The following is a 25,831-nucleotide window of genomic DNA, read 5'->3' on the forward strand; positions in this document are numbered from 1 at the left end:
CCCGGGGGTCAATCTAGCGGTGCAGGCAGGGCACAGGAAGACTTCTCGGGCCAGCCACCGACTGGGCTAGGCAGAGCGTTGCTCGATGGTCACTCCTGCTCTGGAGTTCGGTTCCTTCTGGTCCTGGGGGCTGCAGGTGCAGTGCTTGGTCCAAGCGTCGGGTTCTTTGTTCCAGTCAGTCGCGGTCAGGGGGAGCCTCTGGATCCTCTCTGCATGCGTTGCTGTGGGGGTCCAGGGAGGTCGTCTCAGGTTACTTACGAGGTCGCAGTCGCCTGGGAGTCCTCCCTGTAGTGTTGGTTCTCTGGAGCTCAGGCCAGGGGCGTCTAGTGCACAGTGTGAAGTCTCATGCTTCTGTCGGGAAAAGTAAAGTCTTTGAAAGTTGCAAGAAAGTTGCAAAGTTGTTGCTGTTTTTGAACAGTGGCGCTATTCTCTGGAGTTTTAGTCCTTCGGTTCAGGGCAGTCCTCTGAGGCTTCAGAGGTTGCTGGTCTCTGTCGGATGCGTCGCTGTGCAGGTTATTTGAGTCTGGAGACAGGCCAGTAGCGATGGGCCTAAGTCAGTTCTTGTCTCCGTCATCTCTGCAGGACTTTCAGGTCAGCAATCCTTCTTCTTGTGTAGGTTGCAGGAATCTGATTTCCTGGTTTCTGGATCGCCCCTAATTACGAGATTTAGGGGTGTGTTCAGGTCAGGAGAGGGTGGCTACACCCTCTTTCTGCTTTCTCCCTGAGGGGAGGGGCGCACATCCCTAATCCTATTTGTGGAATCCTCCAATCTCAAGATGGAGGATTTCTAAAGGCAGGGATCACCTCAGCTCAGGGCACCTTAGTGGCAGTCCTGACTGGTGGGTGACTCCTCCTCGTTTTTCTAATTATCTCCTCCAGGCTTGCCACCAAAAGTGGGGGCGGTGGCCGGAATGGCGGGCATCTCCACTAGCTGGAGTGTCCTGGGCCTTTGAGGCTCACCGCCAGGTGTTACAGTTCCTGCAGGGGGAGGTGAGAAGCACCTCCACCCAGTGCAGGCTTTGTTCCAGGCCACAGAGTGACAAAGGCCAGAAACTTGTCTGGTTGTGCCAGCCTGGCAGAAACTGGTCAGCCTAGCACTAGGAGTCGGACTGGTACTCAGGGGGCATCTCTAAGATGCCCTCTGGGTGCATTTTACAATAAATTCCACACTGGCATCAGTGCGCATTTATTGTGCTGAGAAGTTTGATACCAAACTTCCCAGATTTCAGTGTAGCCATTATGGAACTGTGGAGTTCATGTTTGACAAACTCCAGACCATATACTCTTTATGGCTACCCTGCACTTACAATGTCTAAGGTTTGGCTTAGACACTATAGGGGCATAGTGCTCATGCACATATGCCCTCACCTGTGGTATAGTGCACCCTGCCTTAGGGCTGTAAGGCCTTCTACAGGGGTGACTTACCTATGCCACAGGCAGTGTGAGGTGACATGGCACTCTGAGGGGAGTGCCATGTCGACTTAGTCATTTTCTCCCCACCAGCACACAAGCTTTGAGGCAATGTGTATGCACTGAGTGAGGGGTCCCCAGGGTGGCATAAGACATAAGACAAGTTGCAGCCCTTGGAGACCTTCCCTGGCATCAGGGCCCTTGGTAGAGGGGTACCATTTACAAGGGACTTATCTGGGTGCCAGGGCTGTGCTGATTGTGGTGGGTGAGTAGGGTCCCAGCACATGTTCAATCATAACTGGCATCAACAAAAAGCAAAAAGTCAGGGGTAACCATGCCAAGTAGGCATTTTCTTCCATTGTGTATTTATGATTTCTTGAGATTTATCTTCATAAATGTCATTTATAATTTCATTTAAATACAAGAGCTGTATTTGTGCCATCACAAAAAAGAAGGATGTTGCAGAGAGCTTTGGCACAGTCAGTGACAAAATGCAGCAATCCAGCACTCACTCCTAGAGTTAGATTTGCTCTCTGTGTGGACCCTGAGTGAGGTCTGGAAATGGAATACCCTTTTGCTCGATGGGATTAATGAATGGGACTCTAATACCTTGGTGGGCAATAACAACCCAGGGCCCAAGCAGTCACCTCCTAGAACTTAATGCAGAGAGCTGAAGGGAGTTTCAACATTCTGGTACAAGATCTAGCCCCGCCATCATTAGGGTTGAGTGCGCAAAGTGCTCTGTCCCTGTTGTTCTCTCTACGGGCTTGTAACCATGTCCATCACTTTGGTTGGTTTGTGGGCTTGCCTTTTAAAGCCTGATGTGAGTAGTGACAGGCATGCATACATCATGCCTTTTCCGGTGTTTAGCCCTCCTCGAGAACACCCGCCAACTACTGAAAACATACGAGGCTCCGTGTTTTCCGTATGGCTTCTAGGCTACTTTTTCTCTTTGTTTCGTTGGTGGCGCAGTCTCGCTGGGCAGTATTCGTGTGCTTTGCATGACATCGATCCTGTTACATGGATAATTGCACTTTTGCCTTTTACATGGATGATTACACTTTTGCCCGTTACATGGATAATTACACTTTTGCCCGTTACATGGATAATTACACTTTTGCCCATATGTTTCACTGCAAGCTAACTTCTGTTTCCTTTTGTATGTTTGCTTAGTGGCCGTCTGCTCGCTTATGTGAAACTGTTTATCTTTTCATTTTCAGTTTATGTGACAAGAAAAGTCCGGTTATGAGTTTACAACGCTAATATCTCTAACTTGAGCAAACGCGAGGCTCATTACATTGTAAATGCTTGTTTTTTTATGTGTTATAGCCTTTAGTCTCATACAGTATCTTGGTGTACCATCCAATTTGGACCTCACCTGGAAGTGATGGTGACCCCAGACTCGATCTCAGGAAAGGGCCTGAGCCACAGAAATGTACATTGTCTTACAATGTCAAACTATATAATAATGTATTCAATTACAAGAACAGCTTCTGCTTTAGGGGCTACATAGTTTACACCCTCGATCCACTGCCGCCCTTACTAAGAATAAATGGAGGAAAGCAACGGAATGCATTGGGGCAAAAGTTTTGCTTGCACTTTGAGCTGCACTTTTCAGATATTAAAATAGATTATTTGGTTAAATTTCTCTATGAGCGGTTTGTAACTGAAGGGTAGTTGTTAACTTAGGAGGCTTGTAAGATGCTAAATCTTCTGCCCTCTTTAGCTACAGGGTTGGACTGGAATATAGGTCAATTAGGAAGTGCCAGTCTGACAGGTCACTGTGTGTGGGCCAGTTTTTTTGGGCTATTTGGGAGCACGTTCTATGGTACAAGTGAGTCTGTTTTTTAATGTTAATTTCCATAATATTAAAACAAACATTATGTGCAGCAAAATCCAACCTATGCAGTGTTCCATACCTTGCAAAACAATTATACAATGTGTTCTTACAAGTTCCAAGCTGTCAAGATTTGCAAATATGTGCCACTTCTTTTAGCTTTCTAATTTTCTGTTGGGGTCCAGTTTTATTTTAGTGCCCGGGCTTATGTTCTGTCCCAGTCGAACCTTGTGTGACTATGTCAGACTTTGCTGCCAGGGAAACAGCACATTATGTAGTAGTGAGAAAGATGGATTTGGTGAGGCTGTCTGCACTGAGGGATGTGGGTAGCAAACAATTGTTGCCATTCAAGCAAATCATTCAACACTGGTCATTTCAAGGTTATTTTTCTTAAATTCCTTTGGAATAGGTGACCACATGCATTGAATCTCCACTAGGACACAAACAGGTATATATTGAAAAGACTAAAACAGAGATTATTAATGTGACACTTAAAAATATTTTCAGAGAGTGCTACAGTGAACCACGGACTGTGCAGTGTTCAAGTGATACTAGCGCCAAAGAGAGTGTGGGAGCAGCAAAAACAAATTGTGGCTGCATCATGGGTAGCATGCAAGGATGGCCCCTCCGCTATGGTGGAGGAGCGTTGCCTCACTGATGTAAAGCAGAAAAATAAAGGGATAATAAAAGTATTTTATTACCCCTTTATTTTTCAGCCTTTGTAGAGTGGGGTGGGGCCAGCCTCTTCCACGTCAAGTGGAGGAGGAGTGGTATATGGGCTCCTAAGTGCGCATGTCAGTTTGGCCAGCGTCCAAGGCCAGCCAGAGTGACATGCACACTTAAAAACTATCCATCCAGCTGTATTTTACAGCCACCGAAGACCAATAGCAGTGCCCCACTCCCTACCTGAGTGGCATTTCCACCCACTCAGCCCAATCACAACACTTCTTTCATGCTCTGCAACAGCATGAGAGAAGCATTGTGATTGGTTGGGAAGGGAAGCACGTGAGACAAGGCGGTTGGCGAGAGCAGCGGATCATGGAGGGGCAGGTAAGTCTGTTTATTTTTTTAACTGCACCCACTCTCTGCGCTCTGCCCCCCTCACCTCTTCCTGGCAGCAGCCGTAACTGGTAGTACGTGGGTAGGCCCTATCCTTTTACATGATAATTCCCCTTGCATTTGAGAAGGCAGACCAAGCTTGATGTTTGCGTCAACGCTTCAGCAGCAATGATCTTACTTGTAAAAAAAAAATGCTAAAATAAATCTCGAAATTACCCTTCCAGCATTTGTCGAGATATTACTGCTGGGTTGCTGGACACCTCATTACTGATAGGTTTTTCCCAACTGGCATAATGTAGACCAACGTATTTCTTGCCTACTTATGTATATTTAAAGTTTTACTTTAATTTTTAATCTATAGTGATTTTACTTTGGGACATGTTTCGCAGGGCTTGATTATCTTGTGATTTGTGGTAACTGCATAATGTTACATACACCAAATACCAAATTACAATAAAGATATTTCATACCAGTGGACTAAGAAAATCAAAGACTGGGTGGCTTGACAGTATAAAATAGCTGCACCGTTTGTTTTAGAAAATGTACCTTATCTGATAGAGACTTCTAGTTGCAGATTCCTTACCTTAGAATTTTCCCCAGGTGTCAGACTGGATTCAGAGATTTTTCTTCTAGCAATACCCTTGCGCGTCAGTAGGTAGTGTTGGTCGACCCCGTAGGCGTCGTGGTCGCCGTGATGACGTCGGGAGTAGTACATAGATGCCGCCCTTTAGCAGTGACGTCAGTTCTTTTCTTTCCACGCCACGCTCTGATCCGAGAGAGAGCTGCCCTTGGCTATTTTTTAGCCGAATTTGACCGTTTTGTTCCACTTTTTTGGTGCGACACTTGGTGCGTCGAGGATGTCCCCGAAGACAAGTTTCAAGCCGTGCGAGGACTGCCACTGCATGATGTCGGTGACGGACCCTCATTGTGTTTGCCTGTGGTGCCTTGAGCGCGACCATGTCCCGAAGTCATGCTCAGAGTGTCGGCAATGCATCCGAAGGCATTGAGGGAGCAGTCCCTAAAGCTGATGGCGGCCCGGCACTCGACTCTGCGTAGATCCTGATCTCGCTCGAGAGGAAGGTCTCGAGATCGGTTGCGGAGCCATCACCACTCGTCTTCTTCGAAGTCTTCGGGTTAAGGTAAGAAGAAGTTAAAGAAGTCTCATCGCTCTCTGACTTCACCCCGTCGATCGGCTGATGCGACGTGGGACGAGCGTCTTTGCACTAGGCCTCCGTCCTGGGAGCCTATGTCTGGGTCGACTCCGTGCTTCCCCGAGTTTCCTGGAGCCGGAGCGACCCCCGCCCAACTTAGAGTTCTACAAGACCATGTGCCTCATCTTTGGGCACCTTCGGGCCCAAGGGGCTTGGCTGAGGGGCCTTCGGGTTCTGCGCCGGCGGTTTCGGCCCTAGCCACCGAGGTCGCCTCCGGATCCGTGTGCGGATCCGCACGGACACCGGTCGCACAATCAAGACTTTCCCCGGCACCAGGTCATTTATCGATGCTCCTGACGTCAGTAGTGCCCACTATCAACGTCGACCCGATTCTCATTCCCGACGACTTGGAGTCGGAGCAGCATCGGCTTCAGTGGGCCCTATTAGCCCGAGGTCGGATTCCGACCCATTTTCCGATGGGTACAAATACGGGGAGGAATTGGAGGGGTCCCTGGACCTTATGAATACCAGGAAGACCCTACTATGGACTGGGCACAGGACTTGGGCGAAGCCAGTGGTCTGGATACTTCTCCTGACGCTGGCATGCTGTCTCCTACCTACCTATTGTCGAAGTCAGGTCTAATCTCCTGACGGAGGTGCTTCAGCCTGGGGCTTCTACGTCTGAACTCCTTCTCCCATTTAATGAGGCCCTCACTGATGTCCTTTTGGGTACATGGTCCTAACCCAACACAGGGGCTCCTGTGAACAGGACTATCGCTCGCCGCCATCGGCCTGCGCCAAACGACCCAAAGTTCCTGTCCCAACATCCTACGCCTGAGAGTCTTGTCATCCAGGCGTCCTCTTCTTCTGGCGCGTTCCCTTCCGCACTCCCGGATAGGGAATCCAAAAGGCTGGAACAATTTGGTAAGAAATTGTTTTCTTCCTTCAGCCTCGCGCTGCGGTCTGTGAAACACTGCATGCCTTTTGGGCCGTTATTCCCACTCACTGTGGGATACGATTGCGCAAGTCTTGCCGCATATACCGGAGGAGGCCCGTGCTATCGTCTCCCAAGCAGTGAAAGATGGGAGAGACGCGGCAAAGTTCACGATCTGTTGTGCGCTGGATACGACCGACTCTCTGGGCAGATCGGTTGCAACGGCAGTGGCCTTACGGCACCATGCCTGGTTACGTACTTCTGGCTTCTCTGGAATGTCCAACAGTCACTCATGGACATGCCCTTTGATGGGACCCGTCTCTTCGGAGACAAAGCGGACTCGGCCTTGGAGAGGTTCAAGGATTCCCAGGCTACGGCTAGGTCCCTTGGCCTTTCTTCCACCACTCGCCCCCCACAGTCCACTTTTCGTGGCCACGGAAGGGGCGCCCTGTTGCGTCCTCAACCCAGCCACCAGGCCGTGCACGCTGGACAGCCTATGCGTGGCCGGGGGCGCGGAGTCCCATGTGGCCGTGGGACAGGGAACCAGAGGTCTGTCCATTCCACCTCTGCCCCCGCAGCAGCCTCCAAACCTTCCTTGTCCGTCCCCTCACTCCCGCCCAGTTGGTGGCAGAATCTGCCATCACCTGCCCCACTGGGAACATATAACCACGGACGGGTGGGTTTTGCAAATAATTCGGTAGGACTACTCCCTCCCTTTCAAATCTGCACCACCTCACATGCCACCATCCTTCCATCACCTTTCGGAGGATAATTTGGTGCTTCTCCGCCAGGAAGTCGCGGCTCTCTTGGCCAAGGGAGCTATAGAAAGGGTCCCTGTGCAGAAGTAGGTTGTGGTTGTTATTCCCACTTCTTTCTGATACCAAAGAAGGACAAAGGCTTGCTCAGGTTCTGTCTGCCTTGGACCCAGGAGACTGGATGGTAGCGTTGGACTTGCAGGACGCTTATTTCCACATCCCCATCCTGCCTGATAACAGACGTTACCTACGATTCGTGGTAGGTCACGAGCACTTTCAATTTCTTGGCCTCCTGCATCCTGCTAGTAACACATCCCAGGTGGCATATGCAGGCCCTGCAGTGGGACTTGAAGTTCCAGTGGGCGCAGCTTCAAGGGAATCTCTCCGACATGGTCCAGATCTCAGAGGGGACTGTGAAAGACCTGCAGTGGTGGGTTTCGAATCCCAATTGGGTCACTGGCAGATCCCTCTCCCTTCCCCACCCAGATCTCTCTATAGTGACAGATGCGTTGCTTCTGGCTTGGGGCGACCACATGGGAGAGGCGGAGATCAGAGGCCTCTGGTCTCCGCCGGAGTCGGGACTCCACATAAATTTGCTGTAGCTCCAAACAATCAGACTTGCGTTGAAAGTATTTCTTCCCTCTCTCAAAGGGAAAGTAGTGCAGGTGTTCACGGACAACACTACCGCCATGTGGTACTCCAACAAACAAGGCAGTGTAGGGTCATGGACCCTTTGTCAGGAGGCCCTACGCCTCTGGACATGGCTGGAACATCAGGGCATTACCCTCATTTTTCAACATCTGGTGGGTTCTCTCAACACCAGAGCAGACAAACTCAGCCGCCGACGCACTGTTGATCATAAATGGCGTCTCCATCCGGCAGTGGCGTAAGGTCTCTTTCTCAAGTGGGGAGAGCATTGGTTAGATCTGTTCAACTCCGCAAAGAACGTGCAGTGTCAGCTATTTTGCGCGTTAGAGTTTCCAAGGCAGCACTTGCTCAGAGGCGCTTTTCATCTCGAGTGGAACTCCGGCCTCCTTTACACCTTCCCGCCTATCCCTCTTCTGCCCAGAGTTCTAAAAAAAATTCAAGTACGGCCGGGCCCAAGTTATCTTGGTGACTCTGGGCTGGGCTCAAAGAGTGTGGTATCCAGAGCTATTGAGCATGTCCATCGATCCTCCACTCAGACTGCCTCTTTGGGCGATCTTCTGTCGCAGCAGCAGCAGGGGACGGTCCTCCACCCTAACCTGCCCAACCTCCGCCTTCATGCGTGAATATTGAGCGGCAACAGTTGACGGCACTTGCCCTTCCACCCAAAGTCTGCAATGTTATCTTGGCAGCTAGGCGTCCATCGACTAAAACTGTATACGACTGTTGTTGGAATAAATTTGTGGCATGGTGCACCAGCAAATCTGTGGATCCCTCTCTGCCCCTCTTTCAGAGGTTCTTCTATTCATTCTTTCTTTAGCCCAGCAGGGCTCTGCATTGGGTACCCTTAACGGGTATCTGTCTGCCATTTCTGCCTTTCTTAGGCTTCCTGATCATCCCTCTCTCTTTAAATCTCCTCTTGTGAGTAGGGTCTTGAATGGGCTCACCCACTTATCTCCTCCCACTCCCTTCATCATGCCTCAGGGGGATCTTAATCTTGTACTTACTTACTTGATGTGTATCCCCTTTGAGCCAATGCATAATTGTCCCTTACGGCTCCTCACATTCAAAACTGTCTTTCTCATCGCCATCACCTCTGCTCGCAGGGTGAGTGAGCTTCAGGCCCTTTCTTCAAAGCCTCTATACTTGATGTGCACCCCGACAAAGTGGTGTTACGCACTAGGGCTTCCTTCCTTCCTAAGGTGGTTACACCATTTCATGTAGGCCAGTCCATCACTTTGCCTACCTTCTACACACCCCCACATCCTTCCCATGAGGAGGAGAGACTCCACCATCTGGACCCAAAAAGAGCATTGGCGTTCTATCTCAATTGTACTAAAGACTTCGGGGTGGACGATCAACTCTTTGTTGGCTATGTGGGTGCGAGGAAAGGAAGGCGGTGCCGAAGCATACCATCTCTCGATGGTTGCTTCTTTGCATCAAAATGTGCCACGCTTTGGCAAAAAAGCAACCTCCTGACGGCTTGCGGGCTCATTCTACCAGGGCCACTGCAGCATCCACTGCATTAGAACACGGAGTTCCTGTCCTGGATATCTGTCAGGCAGCTACGTGGGCGTCCCTGCACACGTTTGCTAAGCATTACTGCCTGGATAGTCTGGTCCGTCCGGATGGCTATTTTGGTCGTTCGGTCCTGCAGGACTTTCTAGTATGATCTTAGTTCGCAGCCCACCACCGAGGATGGCATTGCTTGGGTATCTATTCTAAGGTAAGGAATCTGAAACTAGAAGTCTCTATCAGATGTACAAGTTACTTACCTTTGGTAACAAAATAACTGGTAGAGACATATTCTAGTTGCAGATTCCTTACCGCCCACCCATCCTCCCCGCTTGCGAACTGATTTCTAGTGACAGGGATTCCCCCCTTTCAGGTCCTTAGCTCTGGCGCACCAAACTCAGTGTTCTTAACGGCTCTGCGCTCTGGCTTGGAAAGTCGTTAAAAGAAACTGACGTCACTGCGCGTCTATGTACTACTCCCGACGTCATCACGGCGACCACGACCCCTACGGAGTCGACCAACGCCACCTACCGACACGCAAGGGTGTTGCTCGAAGAAAAATCTCCGGATCCAGTCTGACGTCTGGGGAAAATTCTAAGGTAAGGAATCTGCAACTAGAATGTCTCTACCAGATATTTTGTTACGAAGGTAAGTAACTTGTACTTCTCACCAATGGAGGCAGACAAAGCAACATTTTTGTTAGTGTTGACGTGTTTGAAATCGATGCTGCTTATAAGACTCCTGGACCCAGCTTAAAATGTATTAAGAAAAGATAACTGCTAATGGGAAAGCTCTTATTAAACTCTTCTTAAAGTCATTATGCTTGGACAAAGAAGTCAAACAAACACATCCAAATAAGGTTAACCAAAGTATTTATCTTATGCAAGATTGGCACCAGCATTATCTAGTAGATACTGAGGCATAATCTAACGAGGCAAGGGGAGCTCGGCTTCCTTCATTTCCAGCATGTGTGAATAGCCCCACCAGCTGGAGTTTACGGGAAATGTACTAAACTACTCAAGCCGAGAAAAAAGTTATACTTGCAGCCAGAGAAAAACGTGAAGCTTTTGCCGTGTTTCAAAGTTCAACCGGAACACACGTCATTGGTGAAAAGATGAGGTTTAATTCAAAGCATGTCAAAGTCTCCTCTTTATCCTGTAGCTTGAGTGGTTTCCTCATCAATGCTTAAACAGAGCTAGTTCTCCTCACTGAAATATGGGGTGCACACATTTCCCCTTTGGGCCCTATAAAATTCAGGTTAATTCCTTTATGAAACAAAAACTATTGAGCATGCATTCAATTAAGTGGAAAGAACGTTTGTGTCTGCTCTATAAATTATTTCGCAAATAAAGTCCCTTATAATTGCCATTCCGATTCATTCTGTGTCGCACATTTTGGGATAGAAATTTCTGAAGGCATGGAACGAAAGGTGAAAGAAAACAGAATATTTGTACGTTTCTCCAGGCAGGATTCTTCAAGAGAGTGCATACGATAGAATAATAATTCCATTGTTTATTAATAATGAAATATGTGGAATAATAGGATGGGAGCTCTCTTATTGGTGTCTGCCGATCTGCCAACTCCGTTAGGTTCTATTAATATACCTATAATATGTGCTGAATCTGAAGCCATCTTCCCTATACACTGCTAAGGAAATCTGTTTATCCTTTTGATGGATAACCTAGCAAAGGTGACTTTAGAGGGGGGGAGGAAAAGGGGGGAGCATCTCTTTTAAAACAGAAAAGGGTTGAGGAAAGGTTGTGCTCTGGCACCTGCCATTTTTAATGCTGTTCGCTCCCTTTTCGAGACCTTTTGCTTTTGCACAGTGGGCTTAGAGGCTGGCTATTGCTTACCATTGGTTGGCTTCATTGTGACTCTCCTTTGATTGCTTTTTATTGGTCAGTTGCCATACCCTTCCTTCCTCTTCATGTTTTTTTGTCAATTCCGTGAACCAGGGACACATTACTTGTGTACTTCAAACTCAATATTCAATTTTGTAGACTTTTTTTTTTGTTTGCGTTTAACCACTCTATCGGCTTGCCACATCCGTTGTGCTAGCCCCCACCCTTTACTGTGTTACTTGTCTGTATTGCTTGCCAATCCATCATCTGTGTTGCTTGCACCCAAGTCTGCTTGCCTGCACCCTTCCTTCCGTGTCTGTGTTGCTTGCTCCACCCACCCTTCGTCATCTGTGTTGCTTCCCCCAATGTCTGTGTTGCTTACTCCACCCAGCCTCCCTCTGTGTTACTTGACCTCAACATCTGTGTTGGTTGCCCCCACCTCCGTTGTCTGTGTAGGCTCCTCCCACCCACCTGCCCTTCCTCATCTTTGTAGATTGCCCCCATCCCTTGTCTGTGTAGGTTGCCCCAACCCACCTGCCCTCCCTCCTCTGTGTAGGTTGTCTCATCCCTCATCTGTGTAGGTTGCTTTATCCCTCATGTGTGTAGGCTGCCCCTGACCCACGTCTGTGTAGATTGCCCCAGCCCTCATCTGTGTTGCTTGCCCCAGCCCTTGTCTGTGCTGCTTGCCCCAGCCCTTGTCTGTGCTGCTTGCCCCAGCCCTTGTCTGTGCTGCTTGCCCCAGCCCTTGTCTGTGCTGCTTGCCCCAGCCCTTGTCTGTGCTGCTTGCCCCAGCCCTTGTCTGTGCTGCTTGCCCCAGCCCTTGTCTGTGCTGCTTGCCCCAGCCCTTGTCTGCGCTGCTTGCCCCAGCCCTTGTCTGCGCTGCTTGCCCCAGCCCTTGTCTGCGCTGCTTGCCCCAGCCCTTGTCTGCGCTGCTTGCCCCAGCCCTTGTCTGCGCTGCTTGCCCCAGCCCTTGTCTGCGCTGCTTGCCCCAGCCCTTGTCTGCGCTGCTTGCCCCAGCCCTTGTCTGCGCTGCTTGCCCCAGCCCTTGTCTGCGCTGCTTGCCCCAGCCCTTGTCTGCGTTGCTTGCCCCAGCCCTTGTCTGCGTTGCTTGGCCCAGCCCTTGTCTGCGTTGCTTGGCCCAGCCCTTGCCTGCGTTGCTTGGCCCAGCCCTTGCCTGCGTTGCTTGGCCCAGCCCTTGCCTGCGTTGCTTGGCCCAGCCCTTGTCTGCGTTGCTTGGCCCAGCCCTTGTCTGCGTTGCTTGGCCCAGCCCTTGTCTGCGTTGCTTGGCCCAGCCCTTGTCTGCGTTGCTTGGCCCAGCCCTTGTCTGCGTTGCTTGGCCCAGCCCTTGTCTGCGTTGCTTGGCCCAGCCCTCGTCTGCGTTGCTTGGCCCAGCCCTCGTCTGCGTTGCTTGGCCCAGCCCTCGTCTGCGTTGCTTGGCCCAGCCCTCGTCTGCGTGGCTTGGCCCAGCCCTCGTCTGCGTTGCTTGGCCCAGCCCTCGTCTGCGTTGCTTGCCCCAGCCCTCGTCTGCGTTGCTTGCCCATGCCCTCGTCTGTTTTGCTTGCCCATGCCCTTGTCTGTTTTGCTTGCCCAGTTGCTTGCCCTGCCCTCGTCTGTGTCCCTTGCCCCGCCCTCATCTGAGTTCTTTGCCCACCCCTCGTCTGTGTTGCTTGCCCCCTCCCTTGCCTGTGTTGCTTGCCCCCGCTCAGCCTTCTCCATGTTGCTTGGCCCCGCCTTCCCTCGTCTGGTTTGCTTGCCCCTGCCTTCCTGTATCTGTACTGCTTGCCCCTGCTTGCCCATCACACCTCATCTGTGTAGCTTGAACCAGCCACCCTAGTGCATGGTATTTGACCTGGCCGCCCGCACTTGCCCGTGTTGCTCAATCTCGCCACCCTCCCTCCTCTATGTTGCTTGCTCCCAGTTTTGTTGCCTTCCCCCACCCGCCCGCCCTCATCTGTGTTGCCTTCCCCCACCCGCCCGCATCCATGTTGCCTGCCCTCATTCGTGTTGCCTGCCCCCACCCGCCCGCCCTCATTCGTGTTGCCTGCCCCCAACATCCGTGTTGCCTGCCCCCACCCGCCCGCCCTCATCCGTGTTGCCTGCCCCCACCCGCCCGCCCTCATCCGTGTTGCCTGCCCCCACCCGCCCGCCCTCATCCGTGTTGCCTGCCCCCACCCGCCCGCCCTCATCCGTGTTGCCTGCCCTCACCCGTGTAGCCTGCCCCCTCCCGCCCGCCCTCATCCATGTAGCCTGCCCCCACCCGCCCGCCCTCATCCGTGTTGTCTCCCTCCCAAACACCCATCCTCCCTCATCCGTGTTGCCTCCCTCAAACACCCATCCTCCCTCATCCGTGTTGCTTGCCTTGCCTGCTCTTGTACATGTTGCTTGCCCCCACCTCCCTTGTTTGTGTTGCTTGCCTTTATCTGTATTATTTACCCCTGCAGTGTTGGGGTTGTTTGCCTCTCTTGCATCTGTGTTGCTTGCCTGTGCCCACCCTCACTCATTTTGTTTGTCCCCACCCACGTCTGTGTTGCTTGCCCCCACCCGCCCTCATCTATTCTGCTTGCCCTACCTCATTCTTGTCCATGTTGCTTGCCGTGCCTGCCCTCGTCTGTGTTGCTTGCTCCTGCCTGCCCTGATCCGTGTTACTTTCCCTGTCAGCCCTTGTCTGTTTTGCTTGCCCCTCCCTCGTCCGTGTTGTCTCTGTGTTATTAGCCCCAGCCGCCCTCATCTGTTTTGCTTGTCCCCACCTGTCCACCCAGGTCTCATTTGCTTGCCACAGCCCTCTTCTGTATCACTTGCCCCTGCCTGCCCACCCCGTCTGTGTCGCCTGCTCCTATCCCTGCCATGTTGTTGCTTCCATCCACCCACCCTCGTCCATGTTGGTGCAAAGTCCATGTTGTTGCCCCACCTGCATCTGTCACTTGCACCCACCAGCCTGCCCTCGTCCATGTCGCCTGCCCCATGCGCTTGCCCTTGTCTGTATCTCTTGCACCTACCAGCCCGCCCTTGTCCATGTTACTTGGCTCTCGCCCATTTTGCTTGCCTCTCGTCCTTGTTGCTCAACACTCTGCAGTGTTGATTACCTTTGTCCATGTTGCTTAACCTTCATCTGTTTTGCTTAACCCTGGCCTGTGTTTCTTAATCCTTGTTCATGTTACTTGCCCCAAACATCCATGTTCCTCAACCCTTGTCCCTTGTCCAAATGTCCATGTTGCTTTCCACATCATCCATGTTACATGACCCACCCGCCCTTCCTCATCCATTTTACTGCCATCACTCTCTCGCCATCCTGCATCTGTGTTCCTTGCCACCACCCACCTGCCCTTCCTCATCCATGTTGCTTGCCATTTCCTCATCCGTGCTGCTTGCCCCCACCCTCCTGCCCTTACTTGTCCATGTTGCTTGCCCCCACACTCCCACTGTACCTTCTCCATATTGCTTGCGCCCACCCTTCTGCTCTTCATCCTCACTGTTGCTTGCCCCCACCTAACTGCTCTTCCTCATCTGTGTTGCTTGAAATCCTTCTCTGATTTACTTGCCTCCCCCCCATCCTTGTCCGTGTTACTTGCTGTCATCTGGCATCCCTTGTCCATGTTGATTTCCCCCACCGGGCATCCCTCATCCGTGTTGCCTGCCCCCACTCTGCTTCTCTCATCTTTGTTGCTTTTCCGCACTGCTTGATGTTTCCAAATCAAGGCATGGGTAAACCTCAGATGGGGACATGGCAAATTCTCTTCTTTATTCTGAAACCTGACTGGCTATCTCATCAGTGCTTAAATAGTCATATTCCTTCTCACGCCAATATGAGGTCCACATATTTTCCCTTTGGGTCCTATAACATTTTAGTTAATTCCTATAAAAAGCAAAAACTATTCCTCCCTCATCTGTGTTGCTTTCCCCCAACCACCATCCCTCCATCTCTCCTTTGTTGTCCCTGTTGTTTGCTTGCCCCAATCCCTCCTATCCTCTGTTATCTATCCACTTGCCTCCTCTCCATCCCTCTGCTGTGTTTGCTCCTTCTACCTTTCACCTCCATTTTTCTGTGTTGCCCACATCGCACCCTCCGAACATATAACCCCCACCCTCCATCTGTGTTGCCCCTCGTCCCCCACCCTCTATGTTGCCTTCCGCCTTCCACCCTGCAATAAACAAAATAAATAAGCACTATGGTGCAGCTAGTCCTGACTGCTTTATAGCGATTTTTTCCCCACAATCTCTATTGTCAGTGTTGCCCCCCACACTCACTTGATGGTGCTTCTCTACCTGTCAGCAATAAGAAAAACAAGTGCTATGACGCAGCTAGTGCGCGTACTGTGTCATAGCTTTTTTTTTTTTTTTTTTTTTACTTTCAGACATTCCTGACTGCTGGACAAGATGGCTAAAAGACATTGATTAGGCTAATAGCTTTCTCATAGGGGAGGCCTTTTGAGCTTGTCACTTCTTGTTAATTTTATTGATTTATACCATAGTGTGTGTGATGGTAATGCTGATGTCCCAGAGGTCACAAACCAGGTTCTGCCCTTCTGTTTAAAACTAAGGCTGTAACAGGAACAGAGCTCTTAACTCAGTGTTGACATGCCACATGTACTGTGTGAACATAGGTCTTAGAAATGATGATGATGTGGTCCGGACAATGGTGCTGGCTAGAACGAGTTCCTTCAGAAATTCGTTTGATTGAAGGGAGGATATTTTTTTGAGGTATTACTGTTCATGCTAAAATTAGAATATTAGGAATCCTACAGAAAGATGTGAATAAGGTGAGGCATTTATTAGAATTTACTTCATACACAGTATGTTTTAGCATCTTAACAAAAACATTGCTGCAAACAACAATGTATGAAATTCGGTAATTGGTTGGGGGGGTGAAACTCTTCACAAGCAACAACCACAATCCTTATCGGGATGAACCCCAAAGTCACTAATTAGCCTGTGCTTAACTCTCTGTTAACGTGTTACAAAAGCATCAGGATTAACTTAGAGACAACATGTTAAGTAGTTATGCAGCACAAAAGCAGTAAGTAAGTGAAAAAACAACACAGAAAAAATCCCAAATTTAGAAAAATAGTTTTTATGAACAATTTGAGACAAAACGACAAAAATCCAATCTGTAGAACTGGAGATATAAATTTTAAAGATTTAGACAAAAGTAGCGCAAAAAGACGCAAGCGGCAACTGAGTGTGTCTAGTCACCCTGGACTGGACGGAGTCACAGGTTCAGGCTCGCCGCGAAGGAGCACAGGCCGGACATAGGACCAAGTTTGCCCTACAGAGAGCTGTACCTTATGTCCTTGGTGTTGCTTCGCGAGGCTTTGCATCTGTTCCAGTGAGGCTATGTGGTGAGGCTTTGTGGGGCTTTTTGTCACTCTGCATTGGTTCTGATGAAGATTTCAGTGGTGCTGCAAGGCTTTGCTGGGTTTTGCATCACTCAGCATCTGTTGCGATTAAGGTTTCAGCTGCATGGCAAGGTTTTGTGGGAATTGGCTTCACTTGGTTCAGTTCTAAAGAAGCATACAGCTGTGCGGCGAGGCTTTGCTGTGTTTATCAGTACTTCGCGTGGGATCTAATGGGACCTTCAATTGAGCCAGAAGGAGTTCTCTCGGACACCAGCCAAGGGTCCAGGACCCTGGGGAGGCACCTCTTTGAGATCATGAGCTCACTCCATCAGAGGGCAGCAGGGCTCAGGCAAGTCCAGGGCAGCTGGTCAGCTGGGAAGTTGCAGGGAGGCATCTGGAGCTGGTAGTGTACCTGTAGCTTACAAAAGGGGGCCAGTCAACTGACCCATGGAGTCCCTCTGGTAGTCCTGGATTCAAAGAGATAGTCCTCTTTCCTCCAATCACCCATGCAGGCCTCAGGCTGCTGGGCAGTCCTCCGAAGAACAAGGTAGGCCTCCAGCAGCAGTGCAGTCCTCTTGTAGCAGCAGGGCAGACCTTTGAGAACAAGGCAGGCCTGAAGCAGTAGAGCAGTCCTCTGAAGTATAAAGCAGTCTTTCCAAAGTCTTCCACAGGTCCAGGACTGTACTGAAGAGTAGGTCTGAGGATCCAATATTTATACCTGGTGCCAGCCTTTGAACTGTGAGAAACGTATAACTCCTCCTGCCTCCTACTCCACCACCTGGACCAGGAAATTTCCTTCCTTCCCCTGCCCAGGCTCCAAGGGGTGTGGGGGAGACAATAGGTTGCTGTCCAGGTCTTTTTGGATATGCTTGAGGCACACACTTTGAAATATATCAGGGCCCCACCCTGCCAACACCCAGTCCTCCCTTCTCTCAGTGTCTAAGAGGTAACACAGAGGCTAAATGCCAACCAGGCCCAGCCATGTGACCGAGGCTGCATGCATCAGATGGTTAGGACAAGAAAATGCCAACTTTCTAAAAGTAAAAAGAACAGATGATGGACTGAATGCTGAACAATGTCAAACATTCACCCCCAGTCAGAGATCAGGGCCTGAATCCATCATTTTTTCCCCTCCATGGCACCCCAGTTTGGACCCAGTCTTATGCAAATCAGTCTTGATCCTGCCCACAGTGAGAACAGTCCAGCCGGAACTAGCAGGCCAAGTACTCTTTCTAAAAGTCACATTTTCAGAGTTGTGATTTAAAATCTGACTTTACTATGAAAAAGGATTTTAAACTATGCTTCTTTTGTGATTTAAATTACATTTCCACCTGTTCCTAATCAAATTTAGCAAACATAAGATAACCAATGTTATCCTATGAGAAAGTTGTAGGAAAGTACCATCTTTCTAGCAGAGTTATCTCCACTTTTTGACCAATGTCAGTGTGTTCAGACTGTAGTTCCCTGGGATACTGCTAACCAGGACCCCAGTATCTGTGCTCTCTCCTCCAAATGTGATTGCTGGTAAACTTTTTACACCCACAGTTGGCTTACTGGTGCACCTATACAAGTCTCTAGTATGTGGTACTTAGGTACCCAAGGCATTTCTACACCAGGGGACCCCCATAGGCTGTAGCATGTATTATGCAACCCATAGGAGCCCATGTGAACTGTGTCTGCAGGCCTGCCTTTGCAGCCTGCATGTAATGATGCATGCACCTTTCACGTAAGATATAAGACTTGCCTTATATCCTGGTCACTGCACTTAAACACTGTAAGTCACCCCTCTGGTAGGCCCTACAGCCGAAGGTGCATGTCCCTAAGTGTGAGGGTACCCTTACATGAGCAGGATCCCCCTACAAACCCCAGACTCTATTCCCTGGGCTTTGTAAATGCGGGGAAGCCATCTTAAGGCAGGTATATGGTGGCCACTGGTCAACACAAGTGTTCCAACTATATAATGATTTCTCTGAACCTAGGCATGTTTGGTATCAAACATGTTGGAATCTTGCAACTACACTGATTGCAGTGGCAGCTGCATGGTCCCCTGTACTCTGGGGGTTCCTTAGAGGATCCCCCAGTTCTGCCTGTTCAACCTTACAAGGTCTTGCTGCCAGACCATGCTGCTGCAGACCCCAGACACTGTTTTGCCCTCCTGCTGGTGAGCCTGGCTAAAACAGAGGAAGGCCGAACAAAGGATTTTCTGCAAGGGAGAGGTGTGACCACATCCCCCTGTGTACTAGGTGTCTAAGGGCTGGGATAGGGGGGGGGGCTCTGAGCGCCACCAGACTGCTTTTAAGGGCACATTTGGTGCCCTCCTTGCTTAATCCGGTTTGCACCAGTTCCTGCTCTGGTGTGAAACTGAACAAAGGACAGGGGATAGACCACCCCCTCTATCCAGCTCCTCCCCTAGGGAGGTACACAGAGCTCTGCCATGTGGACACTTGATTCTGCCATCTTGAAAATAAGATGTGCAGAGGCCCCTGGGAGGATCTGACTGGTTAGGCCAGGTAGATGACGTCCCTAACCCCCTCTGATAGGTGGGGTCACTTGAGAGAGTGACCAGCCCTCTTTTAGGCTTACTTAAGGGCTTTCCCGAGGGTGGGTCCCCAGATTCGTCAAGCAAGACTTTACAAGGAACTCTCTGCAAGACATCTTCTGTTCCTGGTCTCTGGAACTGCTGCTGGTCTGCTTTGTAACAGAAACAAGTCTGCTTCTGGTGAGAGGGTTCCCATTGCAGCATTGTTTCTCCGGCTACTGCAAGAACTCTGCAACATCCAAGGCTGTGCATCCTCCGGGGTCACAAAGACTCTGTTTGCACCTGGAAGCACAAAGGAATCTTCCTCGGAGTCATTCCCCTAAATCCACAGGTACCTCAAGACAATGTCGACCAACTGGTGGCGTCTGCTGTCCCATGGACATTGAGAGGCTCTGCATCGCAGGTGGTGGGTCTGTGGCCTCTGCTGGGCCCTGTTTGTCTTCTGACCAACTTGGGAGACTGGGGCCCATCCTTCTGTCACTGGACTAAAACCCCTATGCACCACAACTCTTGCTCTTGCCAAGGTTTGTTTACTCTTCCTCCAGGAGATCTTCAGGTGCCAAGAAGCACTGGCCTCCAGATCAACTGCTGTCCTGCAACTCCTGCAACATGGGACTTCTGTTTTTTTTTGTGCTGCTAAGACCTCCTTGTGACTCCATGTGTCCATCACCTGTGGGTCACTCGTTGGGGCTCCAATGACCTTCCTGTTTGCTGAGAGCCAGCCCTGTCTCCTCCTCAAGTGTAGAGACTTCTAAACCTTGCTGGCTACCAAAATGTTGCAAATATATCTTCAGCTCCTGCTTGCTCTTGCCAGTGCTTGTTGGTGGCCTCGCTGATCACTGACCCTCCTGCAATCCGGCGACCACCGAGGGACAGCTCGTAGGCAACTCATGAGATCTTCCATAGCTTCTGGACCCCACAGCTGGACTTCTTCCTCCACCGACTTGCAGGAACTTCACCTCTAGGAGGGTGGGCATTGCCACCTTCACCACCTGGGCACCTGCAAGGGTGCTGGACTCTGTCCCCTTCCTTTTCAGGTCCTCCATGTCTGGAATCCATCCCTGGGTTTCACAGCCCTGGCCCACGGGTTGCAACAGCAGCTGCACCATCCGAGGCTTCCACTGATTTCAGGGAGAGTCCCTTCTCCCCTCTGCATCGGGGTCCCTTGTGTAGGTACTCTGTCTTCTGGGTATCCTGGGTGGGGGCACTCTCCAATCTTCCACTTGTCTGCTGTTTTCGTCAGGGTCCGCTGAGAAGGGTTCTGAAACACACAAACTCCAACCACTACTTCCCTATGTTAGCCTATGGGATGACTGGGTAAGTAACCCCTATGCACCTGTGAGCTGGGTACACTTGTGTACTTATCTCTGGTCTAACCTTCTTTCCCCAGCTTCTAGCTAACTACTGTAATCACCTTTATTGGGTTCACTATTTTCCATTGCACTTACTTAATATATTATTTGGGCCCCACCATATGGCCCTGTACATTTTCTGCTATTTCTGCTGGCCATTAGGTGTATATACTGTGTGTAGTTATCTCCAAAGGGAGATATACCAATGCTAGTCTAATGATAGTGCTATAATAAAGAACCCTTTGTTTTTGCAATACTTGTCTAGTTCTTTCTTGTGAGTGAGTTACTGTCTGACTACTGTGGTAAGGCAAGTGCTTTACATTTCTTCTGGATAGGCTCAGCTGCTCGCATCAGCTACTCCCAGAGAGTTTTTGTTATCTGGACACCTATTCACTATCTCTAAGGGTTGCTTGGACTCAGTATAGGGTGCCGCACCATAGGTGTACACCATAAACCGAGCCAGCCTTTTACAAGAGGTAAGCCTCACGGGAGATAAAATTGAATTTAAGAGTTTTTCACTATCCAGGAGATGTAAAACTTAAATACCCATTTCCTATCTTATAAATACAAGGCACCCTGCCCTGTGGGTTGTTTAGGGCCTACCTTAATTGTACGTATTAAAATGTGATGTTTAGGCCTAGCGAAAAGGTTTATTTTGCCAGGTTGCATTGCATGTTTAAAGCTTCACACAGGCTAAAGTGGCAGGCCTGAAACATGCTTTAAAGGGTTACTTAAGTGGGTGGTACAGTAGATGCTGCAGGCTCCACTAGTAGCATTTAATTTACAGGCCCTTGGCACATGTAGTGCACTTTACTAGGGATTCATCATTAAATTAAATATGTCAATTGGGTGTAAACCAATTTTACCATGTTTAAAAGGGAGAGCACACACACTTTATTTAGCCCTGGTTAGCAGTGGTAAAGTGCATGGAGTCCTTATAACAAAAAAACGAAATTCAGAAAACAGAAGTGGTGAAGGGAAAATGTTTGAAGATGACCCTGCAGAGGAGGCCAAGTCCAACAAGCATAGATCCATGTAGTGTTAAGAACATTTCCAAATAACGTCCAATTTACAACACAAGTAGGAAAAGTGCAGGCAGAGGTTACCACCCCTGCCCTTACATACTTGTTCTACTTTCTGCTTTTCACTAATGTTCCCAGGACTATGCATTTAAGTGTGTGTCATGTACAGTATGGCACTACCACCATCGCAGTGTGGTAGGACCTGGGTTTGAAAAGCGGTCCTGAAATCTACAGGCACTATACAGCACATTGGATTTTATTGAGAAAGTGGAGCTCTAATGAGGCAGTTTGGGTTAGAAATACTAGAGAAAAATACTTAAGAATTCAAGCAATATTTGTAGACTTTTACAGCTTCCTCCTAAAATTATTTCTGAAGGAAATCCTTTGTCAGAACAGTAACAAAAAACAAAGTCCTACATTGGATCGTCCTTTGTTTCTGAAGCATTGGAAGTGACTGTACATAATGGAAGCTGTCAGGAATGGTGGAAACATCACTCTGTTGTAATATTCTATTGATAATTCTCCTCATTTTCTTCAGTTGTTCAAGACAAACACAAAGTTCACAGCTGCAAAAATGACAGTGTTTTTTTTTTACCACCGTTATTTCTTTCAAATAAATCTAAAACGTTGTTGTTTGTATAGAATGATTAAACTAATATATACAAACAACCCAGTATTTAAACAATATTATATATACATGTACAAAGCCCCACTCTTCCTTGGCACAGCCATTATAAGCAACATTTGTTGCCATTGTCCTCTACTTTAAAAGACATCCATTCTAAGAACACTGCATTGTACTATATTTAAAACATTGGTATTGATTCCTCATGCTCTCCACGCTCATTTTTCTTAAAACTGAATTACAAAATTACAAATCTCAGCAGTTGAGCCACAAGAGCAGGGCCATTTCAAGGTATCACGACTGTTTAAAACCCCATTGTGTAAGTCCATTCACGTGTTGGCAGTAAAACATTATATGGGATAGATCTAACTTCATAGTATTGCCACAGTCACACTGCTTTGCTTCACACCGATTATTTACCTCCACTTTACCCCATTCGCATGGTTATCATCTGAGTTTCAATCAGCGGTGTCAAGTCATTATCAAGAAAAAGTTGAGACACAGCCATGTTCACCAATGTATTACGGACTGCCAAGCACCTTCCTCGAGGGCGTCTAAATCCTTGCAAAATCCATTCTTTCTGTTTATATATTTGATTTGGAGCTTTTGAATGTTTTGCATCTCACCGCCAAGAAGGATTGGGCCAAAGGGCTGGTTAAGCATTCATTTCCCACTCCACTCATTTTCCAGACACAAATACCTTGTTCACTACCTCCCAGTACTTCAAGGTTGTCGCACGTTGCCTTTCGCTTATATACTAAGATGTCATATAGCATGCTTTGGCTTTATACCTAATTTGAGAATACTTATTTTGCTGTGAATTGCAGAGGCCAGTGAGCCTGGCAATAGTGCCTCCATGTGTCACACCAGACCTTAAACTCAAGTACTGATAGACTTTGAAGGAGTGATGCTTTCTGTTCCCCCCAATTCAGCACTGTATAGCCTATTCGGGACCACTTTATTCAAATGCTCCTAGATTGGTTTTAACGACAAACACCTGCATATTTGAAAACATCTTTTTAGGTCCTTGATGGTCACTAAAAGTTTCTTCTCTACTTTGCAAGATATTTGTTGCACAGACTCCTTGTCCTCAACGTTACTCCAAGATACTTATATGCATGCACCGCTTCTAGTTTTGATGTTTCCATTGTCTAGCTATGATAATATTTTTTCTTTCCTTCAAACTATCACCTTTACTTTCTGTACATTAATGGTCTGATTGTTTACCTTAACATACTCTCAAAGAGCGCCAAAATTGATTCACTAAGTCCTTTTGAGTTCCATCAAGCCAACGTACGTTATCTGGGTACTGCAGAATGTAGGTTGTCAGTGACCCCAGTTTTGGGGGATGTACACCTGCAAAATCTATAGACAATTTGCTACAAATCAATTAAAATACTATCCGACGTGGCAACAGATTATACTAACTGGGTCCAACTACTCCTTTCCTATTACTTTCTCTTGCTTGCCAACAAGATGCTTCTCAAATAGTTCATCTGGTCATATTGGGATACCGTACACACTACATGAAATGATCAGGGCATGTCACAGATTGTCCTTCGATTATAATCCCAAGCATAATAATTGAAGGGGTATTTTTTTGCTGTCTGTGACTCTTCATTATGTTTCACATACGTGGCTGTTTTCAAATTTTATGGCATGTCCAGCCTCGCATAACACGTTTAAACAACCTTTTAGCACCCATGTAAACTGTGTTTTTTGTAAGAGCACTGATATTCTCGAACAATTATCTCTGTTCCTTTTGCCCTTACCAGTCTGCCTTAAATTCATGTGATATTAGCGTTTCTGTCTTTCTGCTTGTAAACTTAATAAAAACTATTTGCAATTTTGAAAAATACTATTTTAGTCCCCTGGGGTTTTAACCCTTAATGCTTCTGAGTTTTCTGGAGCATGTAATTTGACCCAGGTACCAGTACACAGACACACCACCGAGTCCAGTAAGCCACTCCTCATGCCTTTCAGTATTAGCATTTGCCACAGGAGCATTCTATCTACTATGCCATAATCAGACTTAAAGTTCACAAGTATTTGGAGTAAGTGGCTATCACATTTTTTGTGTATTTCGACTCTAGCCAAGAAGAAGGTATAAAGTATCTGTGGTAGACGTTGATGGTCTGAATCCTGTTTGGCTGGGTGAGAGGACCTCTTTTCTAATAATCTTGACAGTTCTGGGAAGGATTACCTAGGCCCAAACCTATCCACCAGACTTCAATACAGTTAACAGGCAGTAGGTAATTTGTGTCATCCTCCCATAGCCATTCTTATGAATGGGACATATTACTCCATCTTCATGTTTTAGGCAATACTGTGGACCAGAATGTTGCTGAGAGTAATGGCACCAGTATATTAGCAGCCAAGTCTCTGGAATAAAGCTCATTGGGCAACCCATCTTGACCACCATCCTTCGCCCTTTGATTCTTTAGAACTGCAATAACTTCACTCTTCCTGAAGGTAAAGCCAGCTCAATCAGTGCTGTGTACAGTACCCATGCATCCTGATATTTAATCTGACATAAAGACCAGACAAAAACGTTATGCAATTGCCTGTCTCCATCTTACATGGATGGCCTTCTTGCCGAACCCTTTGCCATGTAGCTGCCAAATCATTTGTTGTTCTTTTTAGCCATTTCAAATTTATCTTCTCCTTCCTTAGCCTCTGTTTTGGCTGGTTCTTATTACAAATGGCTTTTCATATGCAACTTTTGAATGTTCAATGCACACAATTCTTGTGGTGGGAATACTAAAGCAACGTGCTTGGGCAATTCTGTTCAGTAACCTTTTTGTGGCTTTGTTCAAATCATTTGACACATGTTTTGCTCTGTGCAATTTGCAACTGTGAACTTTTTCAAAGCTAAATGTTCTTGTATGTACTTTGGTATTTGTAATCCTCAGGGTTAAATTAAGTTGGGGGTCTCATGTTTTAATTTGCATTCATACTCATTGTGTTCAGTTCATAAGCGTGTCCATGTTAGAAAGTTGTGAGTGTTAAGAAATTAGGGTTGATCCCTGTTGGTCAGTCTGTCAAACATCTGGAATATGATGCCTGCTCTCCATAGTGCAGTCTTTGAATTACATTTTATTTTGATCGGAGGAAATGTATTCTTGAGCTAAAAGATAATTTTTCAAAGTTAAATTACACATTTTATTTTTTAGAAAAACTTTTATTAGGCAAAGTGATTGTCAAAGGTGAGGAGAAAAAGATTGTTCCAAAGTCTTCTGCACTTATTACAGCCTAAATCCACTTTACACTAATGCTCAAGTGTGTTATGACAAGCCCTTTTCTGATGCATCCACTCCCAAACTTCAATTTCTATGCTTGTCAGTATATGAAAATGGTTGCTTTCATTAACAAAGATTTAAAAAATCTTATCCACACAACAAATGCAATTTTTTTAGAGATCTATAATAACATAAAAACACAATAACCAACAGACACCTAGAAAATCAGTTATAAACAGGGTACATAAGTGATCCTTTTGCTGTATTGCTTTATCACTATGTTGCAATGTTTTTCAGCTGGAGACCTCAATCTTATCGACAACGATTTTGACTTTGGAGCAAAAACAAAACACACATGGTCACCAGGTGCCCTGATGTATTATGGCAGAGCCGAGCTCCCGTCCTCTGATCACAGGTACATCTACCCTTTGTTCTTTGCTAAGCGTGTTTTTAGGCCTGAAGGGATTTCAACAAGGTTTGTATGGGTCTTACAAAACATCAGGTATTTAGTAATGACTTGTCACAAATGATTTTTTTTTAAATTAAAACCGGTTTCACCTGTGCATAATTGTCT

The 25,831-nt window shown here is 47.9% G+C and overlaps 1 protein-coding gene across 2 annotated transcripts in view; it reads left to right on the forward strand.

The window, feature by feature from the left end:
- SYNJ2 (synaptojanin 2) overlaps positions 1–25,831 on the forward strand; it is a 494,632-nt gene that overhangs the window by 362,559 nt on the left and 106,242 nt on the right. For both annotated transcript variants that reach the window (XM_069234571.1, XM_069234573.1), the window contains exon 18: positions 25,555–25,672. In XM_069234571.1, coding sequence (XP_069090672.1) covers positions 25,555–25,672 — 118 coding nt within the window. The remainder of the gene's footprint in view (positions 1–25,554; positions 25,673–25,831) is intronic.

The sequence above is a fragment of the Pleurodeles waltl genome, chromosome 5, assembly GCF_031143425.1.
Source record: "Pleurodeles waltl isolate 20211129_DDA chromosome 5, aPleWal1.hap1.20221129, whole genome shotgun sequence".
Classification (NCBI taxonomy): domain Eukaryota; kingdom Metazoa; phylum Chordata; class Amphibia; order Caudata; family Salamandridae; genus Pleurodeles; species Pleurodeles waltl.